Raw genomic sequence first — 19,199 nt, forward strand, 5'->3', positions numbered from 1 at the left:
GTAATGAAAAGTGATCAAAATGTTGCACAGTCCTCAAAATGATAGCAATGAAAACGTCGGCTAATTTCACAAAAAATGACACCTCACACAGCTGTGTGCACCAAAGTATGAAAAAGTTATTAGCGTCAGAAGATGGCAATTTTTTTTTTTCCTTTTTCATGTATTAAAGCGTAATAAAACCTGTATGAATTTGGTATCACCGCGATCGTACTGAACCAAAGAATAAAGCCGTATTGGCACTGTTTGAAAAATCATGTGATGCTTCTCTAATTTGTGTAATAACAGCACATGTAACTTACCTGTGGCACCTAACAGGTGGTGGCAATAACTAAATCACACCTGCAGCCAGTTGAAATGGATTAAACTTCTGTCCTGTGTCCTTGTGTCTACCACATTGAGCATGGAGAAACAAAAGAAAACCAAAGAACTGTGTGAGGAAGCATGAGCAATCCCAGGGCTACAAGTCTATCTCCAATGACCTGAATGTTCCTGTGTCTATTGTGCACAGTTTCATCCAGAAGTGTAAAGCCCGTGGCACTGTGGCTAACCTCCCTAGATGTGGACAGAAAAGAAAAATTCACCAGAGATTTCAATGCAAGATTGTGCGGCTGGTGGATAAAGAACCTCGACTAAGATCCAAATAAGTTCAAGCTGCTCTGCAGACCGAGGGTACAACAGTGTCAACCCGTGGTAATCTGAATGAAAAGGGACTGTATGGTAGGAAACTGTGGAGAGCCAGGCGGGAGTTTGCCAAAACTTACTTGAAAAGGTCTAAAACGTTTTGGTAGAATGTTCTCTGGTCAGATGAGACAAAAGTAGAGCTTTTTGGGAAAAGGCATCAACATCGTGTTTACGGGAAAAAAAGAGGCCTTCAAAGAAAAGAACATGGTGGAGGTTCCCTGATGTTTCAGGGTTACCTTGCTACCTCTGGCACTAGACTGCTTGACCGTGTGCATAGCATTATGCTGCAAAATTTGTTGGTAGCATTCAGACTTCATAATGTAGCGCCCAGTGTGAGAAAGCTGGGTCTCCCTCAGAGGTCATGGGTCTTCCAGCAGGACAATGACCCAAACACACACTTCAAAAAGCACTAGAAAATGGTTTGGGAGAAAGCACTGGAGACTTCTAAAGAGTCCAGACCTGAATCCCATAGAACGCCTGGGGAGAGATCTTACAATGGCAGTTTGGAGAAGGCGCCTTCAAATCTCAGGGACCTGAGCAGTTTGCCAAAGAAGAATGGTCTAAAATTCCAGCAGAGCATTGTAAGAAACTCACTGATGGTTACCGGAAGTGTTTTTTTTTATCTAAAGATTGCTACCAAGTATTAGGCTGAAGGTGCCAATACTTTTGTCCGGCCCATTTTTGGAATTTTGCTTAAAATAATCAATGATTTGACTTTTTTTTTTTTTTTTTTTTTTCATTCTCTTTTGTGTTTTTCCATTGCAAGCAAAATACATGGAGATATTATTAGCAAAGAAAATGATTACAATCTGACAATTGCAGGGGTGCCAATACTTTTGGCCACCTGTCTGTATGTTATATGTTTATAATCCTTTATTTATATAGAGCACACAGATTCTCATAGCGCTACACAGAGATTGCCCAGTCTGTACCTTTCCCCTGTTGCAATCTAAGCAGTATGATTTTTTTTTTTTTTTCCTTCTTCTTTTTATTTGGGAATGTGAGAGGAAACTGGAGCACCCGGAGGAAACCTACACAAACACGTAGAGAACATACAAAATCTTTGCAGAAGTTAAATTAAATGTGATCGTTCAGTGTCAACTCATCACCGTTTTCCAGGCTCGGAGACAGAGGGTGCATGTACTTCTGCAGCTCCTTCTGCATAATGCCTTCAGCTGACAGGCTGTGGGGTGGCTTACCTCAAATGGTCATACCACCTGCGCCATGTCACCTAGTTACACTGGTGTTTTCTTAGAGGCGAATCTCCCCTGTAATCAGATTGTGTGTTCTAGGTAAAACAAAATCCGAGATATTGCAGTAAAAAATGTGATTTTTAAATACAGGTCTCAATTTACAACTGTAACTTTTAAGATTATATATCTCTGAACGTGGTTGTTTTATGTTGATTTTGTAATTCAGATGGAGTAACACTATATATACGAGTTTAAGCCGAGACCCCTAATTTTAACACATACCTGAAAAAAACCTATTGACTCAAGTAAAGCCGGGGGTGGGAAATTAATTGGTCACACCCACTGTATATAGCCTGCCTTGCCCCTGTGCACGGCCAGGCTGGCGCACAACTGTGATGTCAGCCGGGCCATCAGAATGGTGAGTGTATACTCGAGTATATACGGTAACAGTTTGTACTGTGTGCTCTGGGTGTAATAGACCTCTATGGGGGCCATGATCTGGTAACCACCCAATATGGTCATGTGCATTGAGCCTTACAGAAAGTGTAGTTGTAACTTTTAATAACCTTATGGAAACCTAATTAAGACCGCTGTCAATTGGCTGAGATGGGAAATATCGATTATCTGCTTTTTGTAACTGACCCTATCTTTATTTTACAGCTGCTGCAAATTTTTTTCTGTTACAAGATCAGTTCCTCCTCAAATATCAACCGTTTTACCTCTTCTGCTTGGAAGTGGGTGCTTCCTATCCCACACATTTGCCCCCAGGTGTAGGGTGGAAATGAAGGCATTCCGCATACCACTAGGTCACACTGTGTACAAGCACCTTAAGGCCCTAAGGACAGATTTTGATACAGCATTTACTGTGACTGTATCTGACGAAAGAGCCTTCAGTACAGTCATTTATTCATACAGTTTGTTGATCTTCATGATGTGTAAATGGTTTTTTAACCCTTGATGGTGTTATTGCTATGGCAGAGAAAACCGCAAAAACACAACATCTATACATTGTTCATTTATAGTTCTGTAACAAATGGGGGAAACGCTGTGACTAAGCACAGTATGCCCTGGAACAATGGCTCTGAGCAACATAGTTCAGTCTGGTTTATACGATAAGGCACTGTGTACACGTTCTCCAGTGGTGTGAGGTTTTATATACTTCTGTGTAACGTAAGGACATATTGTTACAGTTATTAAGGCCATACATATGTTCTTGTTATGGCTGCTACATACTAGAAAGTCAACTTGAAGGGTTCACTTCCTTGCAATCCTTTTGTAGATGCTTTGTATTCTACCCTTACCTAAACTGGACAGACATTAGTAGGATCACTGTTCACATTGACATTGTCATTTCTCCAATCTGATTAGGGTCAGTTTAGCCGTACTAGATAGAGGATAGCCTGTAGTCTCCTAATATCTGTGTTGAGTGAAAGCATCTGTAGGCATCAGCAAGGTGAACCTGTATAGATAAAGAAAATGTAATTGCAGCCGGTGAATATGTGCTTGTGGTTGTTTTGCTTTCTTCCAGAAGTTAAAAAAGTGTCCCAAAACTGCTTCCTGCTATGTCCTCAGGAGGCCGTCGGCATGTGTATGAAGCCAGAGCCTGTAGCTGCGCTTTGTACTTGCGTGTGCCCTACGACCACAGAATTTGTGCCCATAACCACAACTGTTTTTCCAGAACATAAGGTTTAGACAGTCAGTAGGAATCTTTAACCTCTTCCCGCTCAGCGTCCGATATATCGGACGCTGAGCTCAGTGACTTAGCGCTCAGCGTCCGATATATCGGACGCTGAGCTGATGCCGGTTTGGCTCAAGATCTGAGCCGAACCGGCATCGGGAAAGACGGGGTGCCGGCTGTGACTGATAGCCGGCACCCCAGTGTAACACCCGCGATCGGAGTTGTCTCCGATCGCGGGTGCTTAACCCGTTAAATGCCGCGGTCAGCGCGACCGCGGCATCTAACATGTATCTGGGGGGTCTTTCCCCCACGATCGGCCCCCCCGAACCGTTTTCGGGGTGCGCCGATCGTTGCTATAGTAACTCTGGGGTCCGATCTGGACCCCAGAGTTACCTGCAAGAATTGCCAGTAAGATGGCGTCTGTGACGTCATCTTACTGGCAAAGTGCCAGCCTATGCAAGTGCATAGGCTGACACTGATAATACTCTGCAATACATGAGTATTGCAGAATATTATCATGAAGAAGCAATCAGAAGATTGCTTCTTCATGTCCCATGGTATAAAAGTGAAAAAGTAAAAAAAAAAATGTTATTCAATAAAAAAAATAAAGTAATAAATCACTAAAAATGCCCAAAACCCCCAAAACATATAAAGAGACATATAACTAAAAAAAAAGTCTAAATCATAACACAAACCCCACATATATAGTATCACCGCGTCCGTAACAACCCGTAGAATAAAAGTAAATCATTATTGAACCCCCACGATAAACGCCGTAAAAAAAAAACTGCTATAAACCTTCCAAAAATTATGATTTTTAGCTATTCAATCCCACAAAAAATGCTATAAAATGCGATCAAAAAACCATGTGTACTCCGACATGATACTGGTGCAAAGTACAACATGTCCCGCAAAAAACAAGCCATCAACCAGCTCCGTAGCCAAAAAAGTAACAATGTTATGCCACTTGGAAGACGGCAATACATAAATGATAGATTTTTCCCCACATTAGGGTTTTGTTTGACAAATTTAGTAAAACGTAAGAAAATATATTCATGTCTGGTATCCCCGTAATCGTATCAACCCATAGAATAAAGATAACATGATTATTAGTCTATACGGTGAACACCAAAAAAAAAAAGAGTAAAAAATCCAGTACAGAATTGATGCTTTTCTACTCCTGCCCTCAAAAAAAGTTCCTAAATTTTCAACAATAGGTGATACCAACCCCAAAATGGTAACAATGGAAAAAGCATCTCATCCCGCAAAAAAAATGGCATCACATGGCCCCAATAACGCAAAAGCGAAAATTTTATAGCCTTCAAAAGGGGCCAATGAGGAAACTAAAATCCTGGCAGCTGCAGGGCGCTCCTTCCCTTCTGCGTCTCACTGTGCGCCCATAAAACAAGTAACGGCCACATGTGGGGGGTCTTTGTACTCAGGAGAAATTGCAGAACAAATTGTATGGTGGGTTTTCTCTTTTTATATTTTGGAAATGTGTAAATTTTAGGGCTAAATGAACGTATAAGGGAACAATTTGACCATTCTAAATTTCACCTCCATTTTGATTCAATTACTATGAAGATCTCAAGGGGTTAACAATCTTCGTAAAAGCGGTTTCTGATAGCTTGAGGGGTGCAGATTTGAAAATGGGTAGATTATATATGGGGGTTTGATGCTAAATATGTAAAATTTCATTCCAAACTGTATTTATCCCCAAAATAGTCAATTCTGAAAATCCGGAAAAGCGATATTCTTTTTGTAAGCCGCGTGACATCAAAATAAATTATCCAGACATATCAAAAATTATGAAAATGTAAAGTAGACAAATGGGAAATGTAATTCAGCAACTTATTTAGGTGGTAATCTATCTGCCTGGAAACGCAATGATTTTGAATTTCGAAAATGGCAAATTTTTCAAAAAATTTATCATATTTTCTTTTTTTTTGTAAATAAACGCAAAACTTATCAGCCAAAATTTACCACTAAAATGAAGTACAACATGTGGGGAAAAAACAATCTCAGAATCGTTTTGATAAGTAACAGTGTTCAAAAGTTATAACCATATAAAGCGACGCAGGTCAGAATCCAAAAAATCGGGCTGAGCCTTAACCTGCAAAATGGCTGCGTCCTTAAGGGGTTAAACATGCAAGCCTTTGTATGGCTTCTGTTGGAGAAATAAATTACTGGCTTTAAACAAGGATGCCTTCTGGAACGGCTTATACGACATTATCTTAGGCTTCCCACGTTTCTAATGTAGAAACAGAACAGCAGAGGCAACAGTTCAGCACACTGTCAGCCGCTACCAGAGGGAAGACTGAGTATATATTACTGACTAAAGACCTTACCATAATCATATATGTGTGTGTTTACATATAAATAGGGCCATATTCACAAGCACTTGAGGGCCATTGCCTAGCACATCCAGTAAAGTATATATTTTTTTATTTTTTACAGCACAAAAACTTTGAGTAGACTCGTTAGTGTACAGAATGCACAAACGTTTGATTACATTCACATAAAAGAAAGTATACTAGGTTAGGAATTCATACTTACTTTTTATGTTATACTTGGCTGTTTAATACCCCATGCAGAAGTTTTCGCAATCATATTCCATATGGGGGACATGTACAAATAAAACTGTCATATGAAACAGGATTGAGGGCCCTTCTCGCAAGAGCTTACAGTCTATTAGGATGAACATAGTATGTACAAGTGTGGACACAGGTTAACCACTTAGCGCTCCGCGCCGTAGCTGTACTGCGCAGCTTCCGACGATTAGCGCTCAGCGCAGTACAGCTACGGCGCAGAGCCGATGCCGGTTCAGCGCTGCATAGCAGCCGAACCGGCATCGTTAGCCGCGGGATTTCAGCGGTGATTTACCGCTGACATCCCCGGCTAACACCCGCGGTCGGAGTGGGCTCCGATCGCGGGTGTTTAACCCGTTAAATGCCGCGGTCAACGCGACCGCGGCATTTAACTTGCCTTCTGGGGGTCTTTACCCCACGATCGGCCCCCCCGCACCGTTTTCGGGGGGGCCGATCGCTGTTTTGGCTCCTCTGGGGTCCGATCAAGACCCCAGAGAAGCCTGGAGGGTTTACCTTTAAGATGGCGTCTGTGACGTCATCTTAAAGGCAAAGTGTCAGCCTATGCATCTGCATAGGCTGGCACTGATAATACCCTGCAATACATTAGTATTGCAGAGTATTATCAAGAACAAGCAATCAGATGATTGCTTGTTCATATCCCATGGTGGATCATGTAAAAAATGTACAAAATAATGTTTTTCAATAAAAAATTACCTTATAAATCACTAAAAATGCCCATAAGCCCCAAAACATATAAAGAGACATATAACGCTCAAAAAAGTCTAAATCATAACACAAACCCCACATATATAGTATCACCGCGTCCGTAACAATCCGTAGAATAAAACTAAATAACTATTGAACCCATATGATGAACGCCGTAAAAAAAAAACGTCAAAAACCCGCCAAAAATTATGATTTTTACCTATTATATCCCACTAAAAATGCAATAAAAAGTGATCAACAAAACATATGTACTCCAGAATGATATTGTTGCAAAGAACAACATGTCCCGCAAAAAACAAGCCATCAACCAGCTCTGTAGCCAAAAACGTAACAATGTTATGCCACTTGGAAGACAGCGATGCAAAAATGATAGATTTTTCCCCACATTAGGGTTTTATTTGGCAAATTTAGTAAAACATAAGAAAAAATATTCATGTCTGGTATCCCCGTAATCGTATCAACCCATAGAATAAAGATAACAGGATTATTAGGCTATACGGTGAACACGAAAAAAAAAAAAGTAAAAAATCCAGTACAGAATTGATGCTTTTCTACTCATGACCTCAAAAAAAAAGTTCCAAAATTTTCAACAATAGGTGATACCAACCCCAAAATGGTAACACTGGAAAAAGCATCTCGTCCCGCAAAAAAAATGCTGTCACATGGCCCCAATAACGGAAAAGCGAACATTTTATAGCCTTCAAAAGGGGGCAACCAGAAAACTAAAATCCTGGCAGCTGCATGGTGCTCCTTCCCTTCTGCGCCTCGCTGTGCCCCCATAACACAAGTAATGTCCACATGTGGGGGGTCGCTGCACTCAGGGGAAATTGTAGAACAAATTTTATGGTGAGTTTTTCTCTTTTTATCTTTTGGAAATGTGTAAATTTTAGGGCTAAATGAACGTATAACCGACAAAATTTGACCATTCTAAATTTCACCGCCATTTTGATTCAATTACTATGAAGATCTCAAGGGGTTAACAATTTTTGTAAGTGCTGTTTCTGATAGTTTGTGGGGTGCAGATTTGAAAATGGGTTGGTTATATAGGGGGTTTTGTTGCTAAATATGTAAAATTTGATTTCAAACAGTATTTATCCCCAAAATAGTCAATTCCGAAAATACGGAAAATCGCTATTCGATTTGTAGGCCGCGTGACGTCAAAATAAATTATCCAAACATTTCAAAAATTATGAAAATGAAAAGTAGACAAATGGGAAATGTTATTCTGCAAGTTATTTAGGTGGTAAATCTATCTGCCTGAAAACGCGGTGATTTTGAATTTCGAAAATGGCAAATTTTTCTAAAAATTCATCATTTTTTTCTTTTTTTTGTAAATAAACGCAAAACTTATCAGCCAAAATTTACCACTAAAATGAAGTACAACATGTGGGGAAAAAACAATCTCAGAATCGCTTTGATAAGTAACAGTGTTCAAAAGTTATTACCACAGGAAGAGACACTGGTCAAATTTCAAAAAAAAGTTGCGAGCCTTAACCTGCAAACAGGCTGCGTCCTTAAGGGGTTAATGGTTGTTTGAAGGGCTTAGGGGAGTGGGCGGAGGTCATAGTCTTGTTTCATAACTTATCCTCTGTTAACACTGACCAAAACAATGAAATTGTAATAATTGTTGAGTAAAAAAGGGCCGGCAACCAGCATTGGCTGCAAATGTGGACGAGTGTTTGTGTGTTTGTATGTGTGTGTATTATATTTCAATTTTTTAATGTAAAAACATATTAGGTTCATTATAGCCTTATAGAGAAATGGCAAATGCTACTAAACATAACTCACAAACACCAGAATTGGGAAATTTTCTGCCAATTTGTTCCTATTCTTTTTAACCCTTTTGCGATTCTGTTCATACTCTGTGCAGGTAGCATGTGTATAGACGTAATAATTGTGTCAAACCGCTGTATCTTCTGGTCCATGGCACCTAGAAACGCCATTCTTGTGTAATTTTGAAGAATAGTCTCCCCTAAATATTGCATCAGCATCATGTTTCTAGGTGCCACAGAACAAGGGATCTCTACTGTTAAAGGGGTTCTCCTGTCATTACTTATCAGTGGGGGTCTCATTGACAGGTCTAATGTACCCCAAGATGTACCCCATCCATCTCTATGGAGCCAACGGAGATAGCTGAGCACCGTACATGTATTCTCTGCATCTGTAGGTGAACCAGGGAAGAACAGAACCTGCTCCAGATGATCTTTGCTTCATCTAGTGAAGTGAAAATTTAAAGGACATCTATCACCAGATCAAGGATTGTTAACCAAATATACAGACATACTAGTATGTGCCCCCTCTGACAGGATTTGCTGTTCTTTTAGTTTCCTATGCCCTTGTTTTTAAGAAAAAAAGAGCTTTAAAAATTCTGCAAATAATCCTGTGGGGTTCCAGGATAGATTAACTCCTATGGAGCCTGGAGCCCCTTAGGCTCATTTTCATAATTTTAAAAGCCATTTTTGTTAAAAAAAATCCAGGGCATAAGGAGCTTAAAGAAGAAAAAGTCCTGCCAGAGGGGGCACACACCATTATGCTGGTGTGCTTGGTTTACAATCCTTGATCAGGCGATAGAAACCCTATTAGGATTGTCTGGGGCTTCATGCCCTCATCTGTCTGTGTGTTTTTGGAGTATTCTTCTTTACTGGTGGCACTACTGTACAAATCCCAGCATGCCTTCTATTATCATCACAAACAAGTAAGGTTCTTTCATTCCTTTAACACTTGTAATGACACATGCTTAGCATTCTCCTTATTATGCAATCAAGTTAATACTTGTTCATCTGGTCAGATGCACAGAAGATGTATTAAACTCTGCCAGAAAAAGTCCTTACATCTTTCTATAAAGTATTGACTATTAAGAACACTGGTTAATTGATTTCTGGCTGACCTTCTTTTATTTCCTAACATATCTGTGTAAATTCTGCCACCAAGAATTTTAATAGAAGTGATTTCCATGGATAGGACACTGGTATTAGATCAGTGGCTTCTTGACCCGTGGCACCACTACATCCTAGCACTTGAATGTAAATTGTGTACTTTCTTACACCTCTACACTCTCCATACTGTGGAGGGTGCGTCCACACGTTCAGTTTTTCAGATGCAGTTTTTGTTGTCCAAATCAAAAGTGGAGTGAAATAGAAGAGGGGTAATTCTTTACTTGCCTTCAAAACATACTGTTTTTTTTTTTTTAAATGTGACATAAAGAGGATTTAGATTTTTCCTTTGTTTACTTTGCGGTTTCTTTACTGGTTTGTATAGGTGAAACACATATAACATAGGAAATCTAAAACTGAACGTTAAACCCCAACCTGGGGGGTGCTTTTAACAGTACCCAACTGAATACACTTTACTACTAACGAATCCGATAACTATATTGATGGAAAAATTAAAATGGTTACATATTTTGGATTGTGGAGGTAAAAATTTATTTTAAAGGAACATCTAACTGCATTCTTAAAGTCCACTGTGAGAAAAGTGCATTAAAAATGATTGTAAAAGTCTAAAAGCCATCTGCTAACCTGGACCGATTTGACATGCTTTGCGCAGTGCGGCGGAATCTGTGTGCGCAATATAAATAAAGAATTATTATTATTTATTATTACTAAAAACTGTTCATAATCTATGATTTATGGATGGCATAGGCTGCGGAAGAGGTACAATACTATTTCTATTAACAATGGTCTGTATTTGTAGATGCTGAAAAGTTTTTATACAGCTTTCTGACTAGTACAATTTTATAGGGTTATTACCATTCTTGAAGTGTACAGGCTTGTCTGCCTTGTAGAACGCCCTCCACGTTTTGAAAGAGGCAATTCATGCCCTTTTAAACATGTACACATTCCATGGCACACGCATGCTACGCAAATTCCACAATCCTTCTAAGCCTCCAGCACATTATGGAAAGCCTGCAGTCTTGCTGAGATGTTTATAAGGTTATACAGATAGGGGGACATTTATCCTCGGCTGCTCCTTATGACCGTTCTATGGCTGCTCATCAGATTTATTAAAGTGGCTCTTGCCCTTTAATAAATGTGCTTATGCTCTATATGTGTCTGGGATATTTCTTTAAAAAAGATGCAGAATGCACCAAAAGTCGCAGTACATACACCAGCAATTCATGAACCCGGCTTTGCATGATGTTGCACTAGCAGCATTTCTATGTTTATACCAGTATAGTGAAATGGTGGGAATAGTCCTGTGCATCTTTTGAGCAATGAAATGTCGCAAAAACCCTTACACAACTTTTTTGCGACTTTTATACACCAAAAAAATCCCAGCAAAACCAATGATAAATCTCCCCCATTGTCCTTTTACAGTTATGTTTGTCGTTGATGTGACTGAATGTACAGAGGTGCTGCATGGAAAGTATTAGCATGTTGGGCTCTAATCTGCTGAGTGCAAGGGGCCACTTAGCACATTCTTAAAGTCTGCGTCTGATGTCCAGCAGCATTTTTATCCTGGAGAGATAAACTTCTAAGGTACTATAATAACCTTTTATTTATTTCCTCTTTGCGACTCCCAAATTTCTTTCCACACAAGGCTTAGCCCCGCCCGCTGAAGCCTGTTCAAGGGCAAAGAAGTAGGTAAAGTACATGATAGGACGTAGTAGCCATTCAAGCGCAGGCTACGAGGCAATTTTATGCCAGGTCAGACCTGATGTAGAAGTGCCCCACCAGCACAGTGCATCGCACCTTCCTGACGGGATTTTTAAGGAAGCCGGAGCGTGCGTGCGTGCCAGAGGGTAGGAGCAACATTATAGGCTGGCACATATAGGTAGCCACTTGTGCCAGCTTATGATAAATGTACCCCTTAATTTTTTCCAAGAGATTAAAATGCTCATCTTACCATTTTTGAGAATTATATAATTAACTGAAATTATACATATGTATAAATGAAATTGTAGTAAATTGTTTATATAGTCCCCAGGCTAGGCATTACAGGCCACCCAGTTCGTTTTTTTTTATTATTATTATTATTTATTAGGTGTTTTAACCATTTAATTTTTTACTTTTTTTATGATATTTTTTTACAATTTTCTTTTATTACTTTCAATTTTTACAGTAGTAGTTAGCAGGGAGCACATGATGTGTTCTCTGCAGTTTTTATATACCGATCACATGTAGCATCTAATTATATCATGATTACCAGTGATCTATGCACGTGGCTTCTTCCCTGCATGCCTGTCAACCCCAAACACTGACGTCACTAGATCCCCTGGCATAAGTGTGCACAGCGCTGTAACGGGACTGATTTTATTGGCCCCCTGTCACATTAAAGAATCGAGCTGTCAGTCGCTGTGACAGCCCGATCCTGCCAATGACAACACATAGGGCAGTTTCTAGGCAATTTTTTTTTTATAGAAAGGTTTTTTTTTATAAAAACGCCCCACCAACACTTGTTGCTTACAGTAGTAAAAAATGTAATTACATGCTGGAGAACCTCATAATGCACTCTTCATCTGCTGCATAACCTCCTGCAGAGTTGGCCGCACAAAAAACTAACTCTTACTAACTGACTTATGTTGGACACTTTCACAGTGTATTAGAGGGAACCTGTCACCAAGGCACTATTCTCCATCTATCACGGGTTCCAAAAGCCCATAACAGGACAAAAGCATATGTGCTTCTGTCATGTCTGTGGGATGGTCTCCTCCAGATTCATAGCGCAGCCCACATGCCGTATTCCCTTCTCCTGTAATGCTACAGAGGGAGGCAGCAGTTAGGAATCGGGCATCCCTCCCCTGGTTCCTAGCGCCCACCTGTCTGTACTTGTTCAGGCATTAATGGGACCTCTGGGGGGAACCACTTGAATTTCCACTTCAGTTAACTTATTCCATATTTATTGTGAATCCAAAAGTAGCCAACAGAGAAAAGTGTGTCTTTTCAAAAAGTTGCAAATGTTGGTGCTGGTCCAACACTAGTCTGTCTGCCAGTGTTGTGTTTGAGACACTCTAGACCTTAACGCTAGTACTAAAATAAAACCACATTTATCAAGCTGTCTGAACCACTGTAATCAATCTGACATACAAAATGTATGTTTTAGGTCACCACTTCGTGGGACAGAGGGACTATCTGAAAGTCAAGTTCTGTTCTGGCCTCGGAGTCGTGCCCCTTTTTAAAGTATAGAGGGTATCAAAATTTCCATTTAGGCAACACTTTTAGTGCATTTTTTTCTAATCCATTTGCAAACCAGTGGTGAAAAAGGCATTGTTAAATTTTTTTTTATACTCTTTTTGCATTCAGAGTAAACATGGTGTTCAGAAATACGACTTGTAGACAGCAAATTGCATTCTTGCTGTTAGTTGGGACATTAAGAACCTGCACAAATGCATAATCTCAGATTAACCTGCTTCTTTATTTTTAAAGTACATGCTAAGCACAAAATATCCAAGCTTTTGTTTTAATGTGCTATTGTCTTATTCCTTTATTTAGTTTCTCACATTCAGCAGGGGCAACAACCCTTATACATTGCAACCAATTGTCGCTACTAGAATACCAAACACATTTCCTTGCTTTTTTTCATAAGTGTAAATACTATTGCCTCTTGCTGCTCTCTGAAAGTATAAAACCAAAAAAGAGTCAAGAGTATTCAGGTCCAATTAAATCAATACTTTATTAAGAAAAAAGACATAAAAATAAATATGAATAACACGCATATTAAAAAACATCAGTGATGGTACTCCAAAATAGACTACATTGCCATCTAGCCCGATGGTAAAACCTTTCTGGAGAAGGTTTTGGTGTGTGGAAGGATGCTCATGTCCGGATGGCTGAGCATGAGATCTCCAAGTCTCATCTTAACTCTGAAGATTGTTCTTCACTAACTCGTTTTGCAAGAACTGTCACATTTTGCCTCAGCAATATGAGGATGCAGATGTATACTGGAGGCATGTGCTTATGCGTGTTGGTAGAGATAAAATTATTACTGCTTATCTGCTCCTCACAGCATTGCTTATACTCGGGTTGGCTTTTACTCGTAAAACTTTTTCCACTTTTAACCAAAAATACAAATGAAAAATATTTACACTTTTATAATGGTTTAATGAGCTCTATGTGTCCCAAAACAAAGCCATGGCCTTCAAACCGCAGATCACGAAAATTTGCTAAAATGCTCGGTCATTAGAGCCTTTTCAGGCTGCGTCACCGAGGTGTTAACAGGATGTTTCATTGTTTACTTCCTGTATATAATTAGAGGCCCCTGGTCATGTGATGTCACACAGGTGCGCGGCTGGTTATAGCACACAGCTCTGATTACTCTCTAATGAGCTGTGCACCTGTGTTACATCACATGACTATGGACTAGTGTTTACTCACAGGAAGTGGACAATAAAACTTGGAGTTGAATGAAGCCGAGATCTAGAAAGCAGCTTATTTGCTGAAAATGGCCTACCCCTTTTTTTCGACAATGGAAAATGAGAGCTTTTCAAACGCAACAGGAAAGTAAAATGTCTTCTCTGAAAGGCTCAAATAGCCAGGACTTAAAAGGGTTAATGTAGCCTTATAACAGAATGGCAGAAATATAAATCAAACACAAAAAATGGATACGAAGCACTAACATAGCTGAATGAATCAGAATAAAATAGATTAGATTTTTTTCCATAGTTTGAAAACAAACCTGAAAACAGATTGGCTTGTGATATCTTTGCGTGGACGCTTGTAATTTAGAGGAGATAGAATTACTGGTGTGTCTACTTTCTATATTCAGCATTATTCGATTCCATTCTAAGCAAGTTTGAATTGAACTCTTATGATTTATAGACCAAGTCATGGAAGGTAAGAGCTGTGTTGGAACATGTCTTGTTTCTTTTTGCTCTCGTTTTTCTGCTGACTTGGTTACAACACTGCAAGTGCTATAAGGTCTTTTAGCTCATTACTTGCACAGGGTCATTTCATATGTCACAAAATTATACCCTGACAAACTAGCTGTCCCGTATTGTTCTCTTGTGAGAGGATAAGCTCAAGCCTTGTGGATTTTTTACCATATTTTTGCTGCTTTTTATTTCAGCTGCCGGTATTTATTTCATCCTACAGATAGTGATTGGTAAACAATGTAAGGATGTGGTCACACAGTGAGGATAATCATTATGTGGAATCAGGACACTGTATGAGAAAATAAAGGTGTACCCTACGACTTAAAATAAAACACACTATTTGAAGTCTTTTTGCAGAGTAGGCAGCCTCCAAGAACATAGTGGAATTGCCATCAGAAAAAAGCCATGTTTGACACAAGCCTAATGTGAAAATGAACATAGTGTTAACGTCCACCAACAAAACCGTCTGTTTACCGGGGCTGACCAAAGCAAATGGTCCCTGTATTAAACGAGTTATCTGAGATTAATAAGTAACTTGGGAAGGCTTTTTAAAAATAATAAACGTGTACCTACCTCCTTCGTGGCTCCCGATGTCCTGCGCCGCAGGTCTGTCTGATCTGTGCCCCTGTTTGTTTACAGGGGAGCAGAAGCCACGCTCAGGGAGCTTCCGGACAGCCGGAGGATCCAATCCGACACCATCTCCCAGCACCCTACAATGTTGACAGATGGGGACGGATGGGAGTGGCCGGCCACATCGTCGGCCGGAAACTCCCTTTGTGCGGCTTCAGTGCCCCTTTAAACAAACAAGGGTACGGATCGTTGAACAGGACATCATCGGCGACGGAGGAGGTGAATACTTGTTTATTTTTAAAAAGCCTGTGGCTGGTGCTGGGTTACCAGTGCCTTATTTATTTATTTATTATTCTTGGATAACCCAAGATAACCCAGTTGTCTGCTTTTACAAATAAAGTGCATCTTTATCTTGGCAAAACATGCAGTAGATGGATCATGTCTAATGTGCTACATAATAATTCCCTCTTTATAGCTTTGTACTTTATCTGTTTTTCTCAATAGGTGTTCCTTTTCCAAAGAACTTCCTCCCAATTTGCAAGAAGATCCTGTGCAGGTTATTCCGTGTGTTTGTCCATGTGTACATTCATCACTTTGATCGTATCTTACTCATGGGAGCAGAAGCGCATGTTAATACCTGCTACAAGCACTTTTACTACTTTGTAACGGAACTGAACCTCATTGACCGCAAGGAACTAGAACCACTGGTAAGTTGATGATAACCTTCTAAATCCATCACTTTCTAACCTTTTACGCTTGTCCATAGTCAATTATTTCATTACAGGCAGTCCCCGGGTTACATACAAGATGAGGTCCGGAGGTTTGTTCTTAAGTTGAATTTGTATGCAAGTCGAAACTGTATATCTTATAATTGAAGTTCTAGACAATTTTTTTTTCTTTTGTCCCAGTGACAATTGGAGTTTCAAAATTTTAGCTGTAATTGGACCAAGGATTATCAATAAAGCTTCATTACAGACACCTTACAGCTGATCATTGCAGTCTGGGACTATAGTAAAGCATCCAGAGAGCTTCACGAGGGGTCCGTCTGTAACTATGGGTTGTCTGTAAGTCGGGTGTCCTTAAGTAGGGGACCGCCTGTATTCTGGTCACATAGAATGGATGGGCTTTAATTTTTAAGATTCTATAAGATGCTATAGAACTTTTGAAAGAATTCATAAAGGGTAGTCCTTTTAATCCATTTTACTTTTTAAAAAAAAAAAAAAGTTTTTCATAGCCATGTTTTCTGTTTCTAGTTGACAATGTTTTCATAGATGACAGAGTTGTTGATTAAGATCCATTTGGATGTTATATAACCATGTACAGCCTAGTGGTCCATCAGATACTGCAAGTGAGATACTATCTTGCCAGAAGACCTACAGCATCTGTTGGTATATCTAGAAAGTCCCTGATGCTCTGTGCAAAATAGAAACCCCTGTGACTTTGTCTACGTCGTTTTGTCGGGCAAGAAATGGAGAAAACGGGGCGCTCCACGTGTAGCTGTGCTTGAATTTTTCAGACCATAGAGACAATTCAAAATTTAGTCCAACTAAATGTTTTTACATTAAAATCTGTATTAAAATGTTTTACAATAAAAGCAAGTTGTAAAAGGTTTTCATAAAATCTTAAAGCTACGTGGCGAGGTCAGAAGCACAACCTTTTTATCAAGCTTATCATGATAAAAAAAACTGTGCACAGTGATGGTAATCTTATATTTGTTATGCATGGCTTCCTTACTTCTAAAATAAACTTTTAATATTATTATACTAATGAGCCAGAAGGGATCTGGGATGTTACCAGTGCCCCTCCTTGCTGTAGTTTTGCAGGTTATTGCACTGTACACAAGCAACTCTCCCCTCCCCTCATCCAAGAACTTCCATCCCTCTACCTGATGCAATCTCACAGTAGCGGAAGTTTCAGAACACAGTTTGGGGGGGGGGGCACTGCTCCTGAACAGTGTAACAGCCTGTGGAGCTACAGAGGGGCTCTGGTAATGACCCTAGAACCATGTTGGCCCATTAGTATAATGGGAAAAGTTGATTTGGAGGAAAGGAGGCCATGGATAACAAATATAAGAAGATCATAACAGTCACGAAGATGGTAGATTTCCTTTAAATTGTAAGTATGATCCACATCATTGTTCTCAATGGCAGCGCTTACTGGTCTGAAGCGTGTTTTTGAAGATCTGTAAGGCGAGGAGATATGTAATATCTTAAAGGAAACCTACCACTAGAAGTGGCAGGTATAAGAAGGAACTACCGAGCACCAACTCAGGGTGAGCTGGTGCCGGAGCTTATTTTTGTTAGTGTTTTAAACCGCTGTATCACGGTTTAAAACGCTTTTTAAACTTTATGGCCGAAGCTGCTTTGGCGCAGGGAGGTACGTGCTCGGCGCTTACCATGCACGCGGCTCTCCTTCACTTCCTATGTAGCCGAGCGCGTTCCTCCCTGTGCCGAAGCAGCTTCGGCTATAAAGTTTAAAAAGCGTTTTAAACCGAGATACAGCGGTTTAAAACACTAACAAAAATAAGCTCCGGCACCAGCTCACCCTGAGTTGGCGCTCGGTAGTTCCCTCTTATACCTGCCACTTCAAGTGGTAGGTTTCCTTTTAAGTGAATCATATTTTTTCTTTTTTACATCTGATCATGAAAGCAACAGGAAAAAAGAAAAAGTGACACAGTGCACGTAGGATCTCTTTACACAGCTTTCACAATGTGCAGTGCACTCATGTAGTAGAAGAATCTACTGAAGTGTATTTTAGAAGGATGTGCCTACAGTATGTATATAATGCCATAATATCCTGTTTAAAGAAAAGGCACACAATATAGCGTGTGTAGAAGATGTAAAACACACATTGGACATGGACATACTTGTGACGTGATTGCTTCGTAAAGGAGGAGGAGTGTTTGTAGACCAGAAGCAAACTAGAATGTAAGGCATCTCCTTATCCAGCTTATAGTTGTAAAATTGTATATCCACACATTTGTCCTGATCTTATATAGACTATATGTTGTATAGGCCTATATAATATATATATATAATCTGCGTACAAAACGCTGGGCGATCCTTACAGATCAAACAAATCGAGCCAAAACCTTCTGTTTTCTGTGGATTGCATTTTGAATCGCAATACTGAAGGAATGTGTGAACACAGCCTCAATGAAAAAATCTTTAACAGTTTAGGACTTATCCTACTTGATACCTTCTATTAGATGTTGTGCTGCAAAAAAAATCTGCAGGCAGTGCAAAATGATTTACACAGAGGGCTTATAGACCTATTCATCCATTGAAGACTATGGAGTACAAGTCTGATCCCCAGACTCTAAAAGGCTGAGAACTTTGGACGTGTGCATGAGGCCTTAAAGGGAACCTGTCATCAGGCCCTTCCTTGGTTGAACTTGATGAACAAGTGTCTTTTTTCAACCGTATAAACTATGATACTATGATCAGGGTTTTACATTTCAATCCAATGACAGGTTCCCGATCATCTCTCATAATAAACTTTGTTCCATTCAATTTTAGAAATGTACCTGGCTCCCTGCCAGCTTATAAATAATAATAATTATTATTAGCTAATAGGATTGAGTCATGGGGGCAGGGGGGGGGGGGTCTGTGCAAGGCTTCATTAGAGCCCTGACAGCTCCTTCTCCCCTCCCCTTCTTACCCCATTCTTTTTTTTTTTTTTTTTTTACTTTAAACATAAGTTACACCAAAATATTAGTGGATTTCTCTTTTGAATCCCAATTTGTGTTTCTATGCATCTAGTCTTGTACTTCTGCTGTAACTTCCAAGCTACGCTTAATATGATCTATTCACTTTGATTCCCTGGTTTGCTAATAGCTGCCTTGCTTGAATAGACCCAAAAAGATTTTTTTTCTAAAGATTTCTAGCAGTGTTAATTGAAGTTATCATAGACAACAGGGAAATTGGAGAGATGTGCAGCATTAGGCACATTAT

General features: G+C 39.7%; 1 protein-coding gene across 1 annotated transcript in view; it reads left to right on the plus strand.

Moving 5' to 3' along the window:
• Positions 1-19,199, plus strand: part of MOB3B (MOB kinase activator 3B) — a 52,984-nt gene that overhangs the window by 18,035 nt on the left and 15,750 nt on the right. The window contains exon 3 of the mRNA XM_072153181.1: positions 15,751-15,953. Within this exon, the coding sequence (XP_072009282.1) occupies positions 15,751-15,953 (203 nt within the window). The remainder of the gene's footprint in view (positions 1-15,750; positions 15,954-19,199) is intronic.

Source organism: Engystomops pustulosus, chromosome 1 (assembly GCF_040894005.1).
Source record: "Engystomops pustulosus chromosome 1, aEngPut4.maternal, whole genome shotgun sequence".
Taxonomy (NCBI): Eukaryota; Metazoa; Chordata; class Amphibia; order Anura; family Leptodactylidae; genus Engystomops; species Engystomops pustulosus.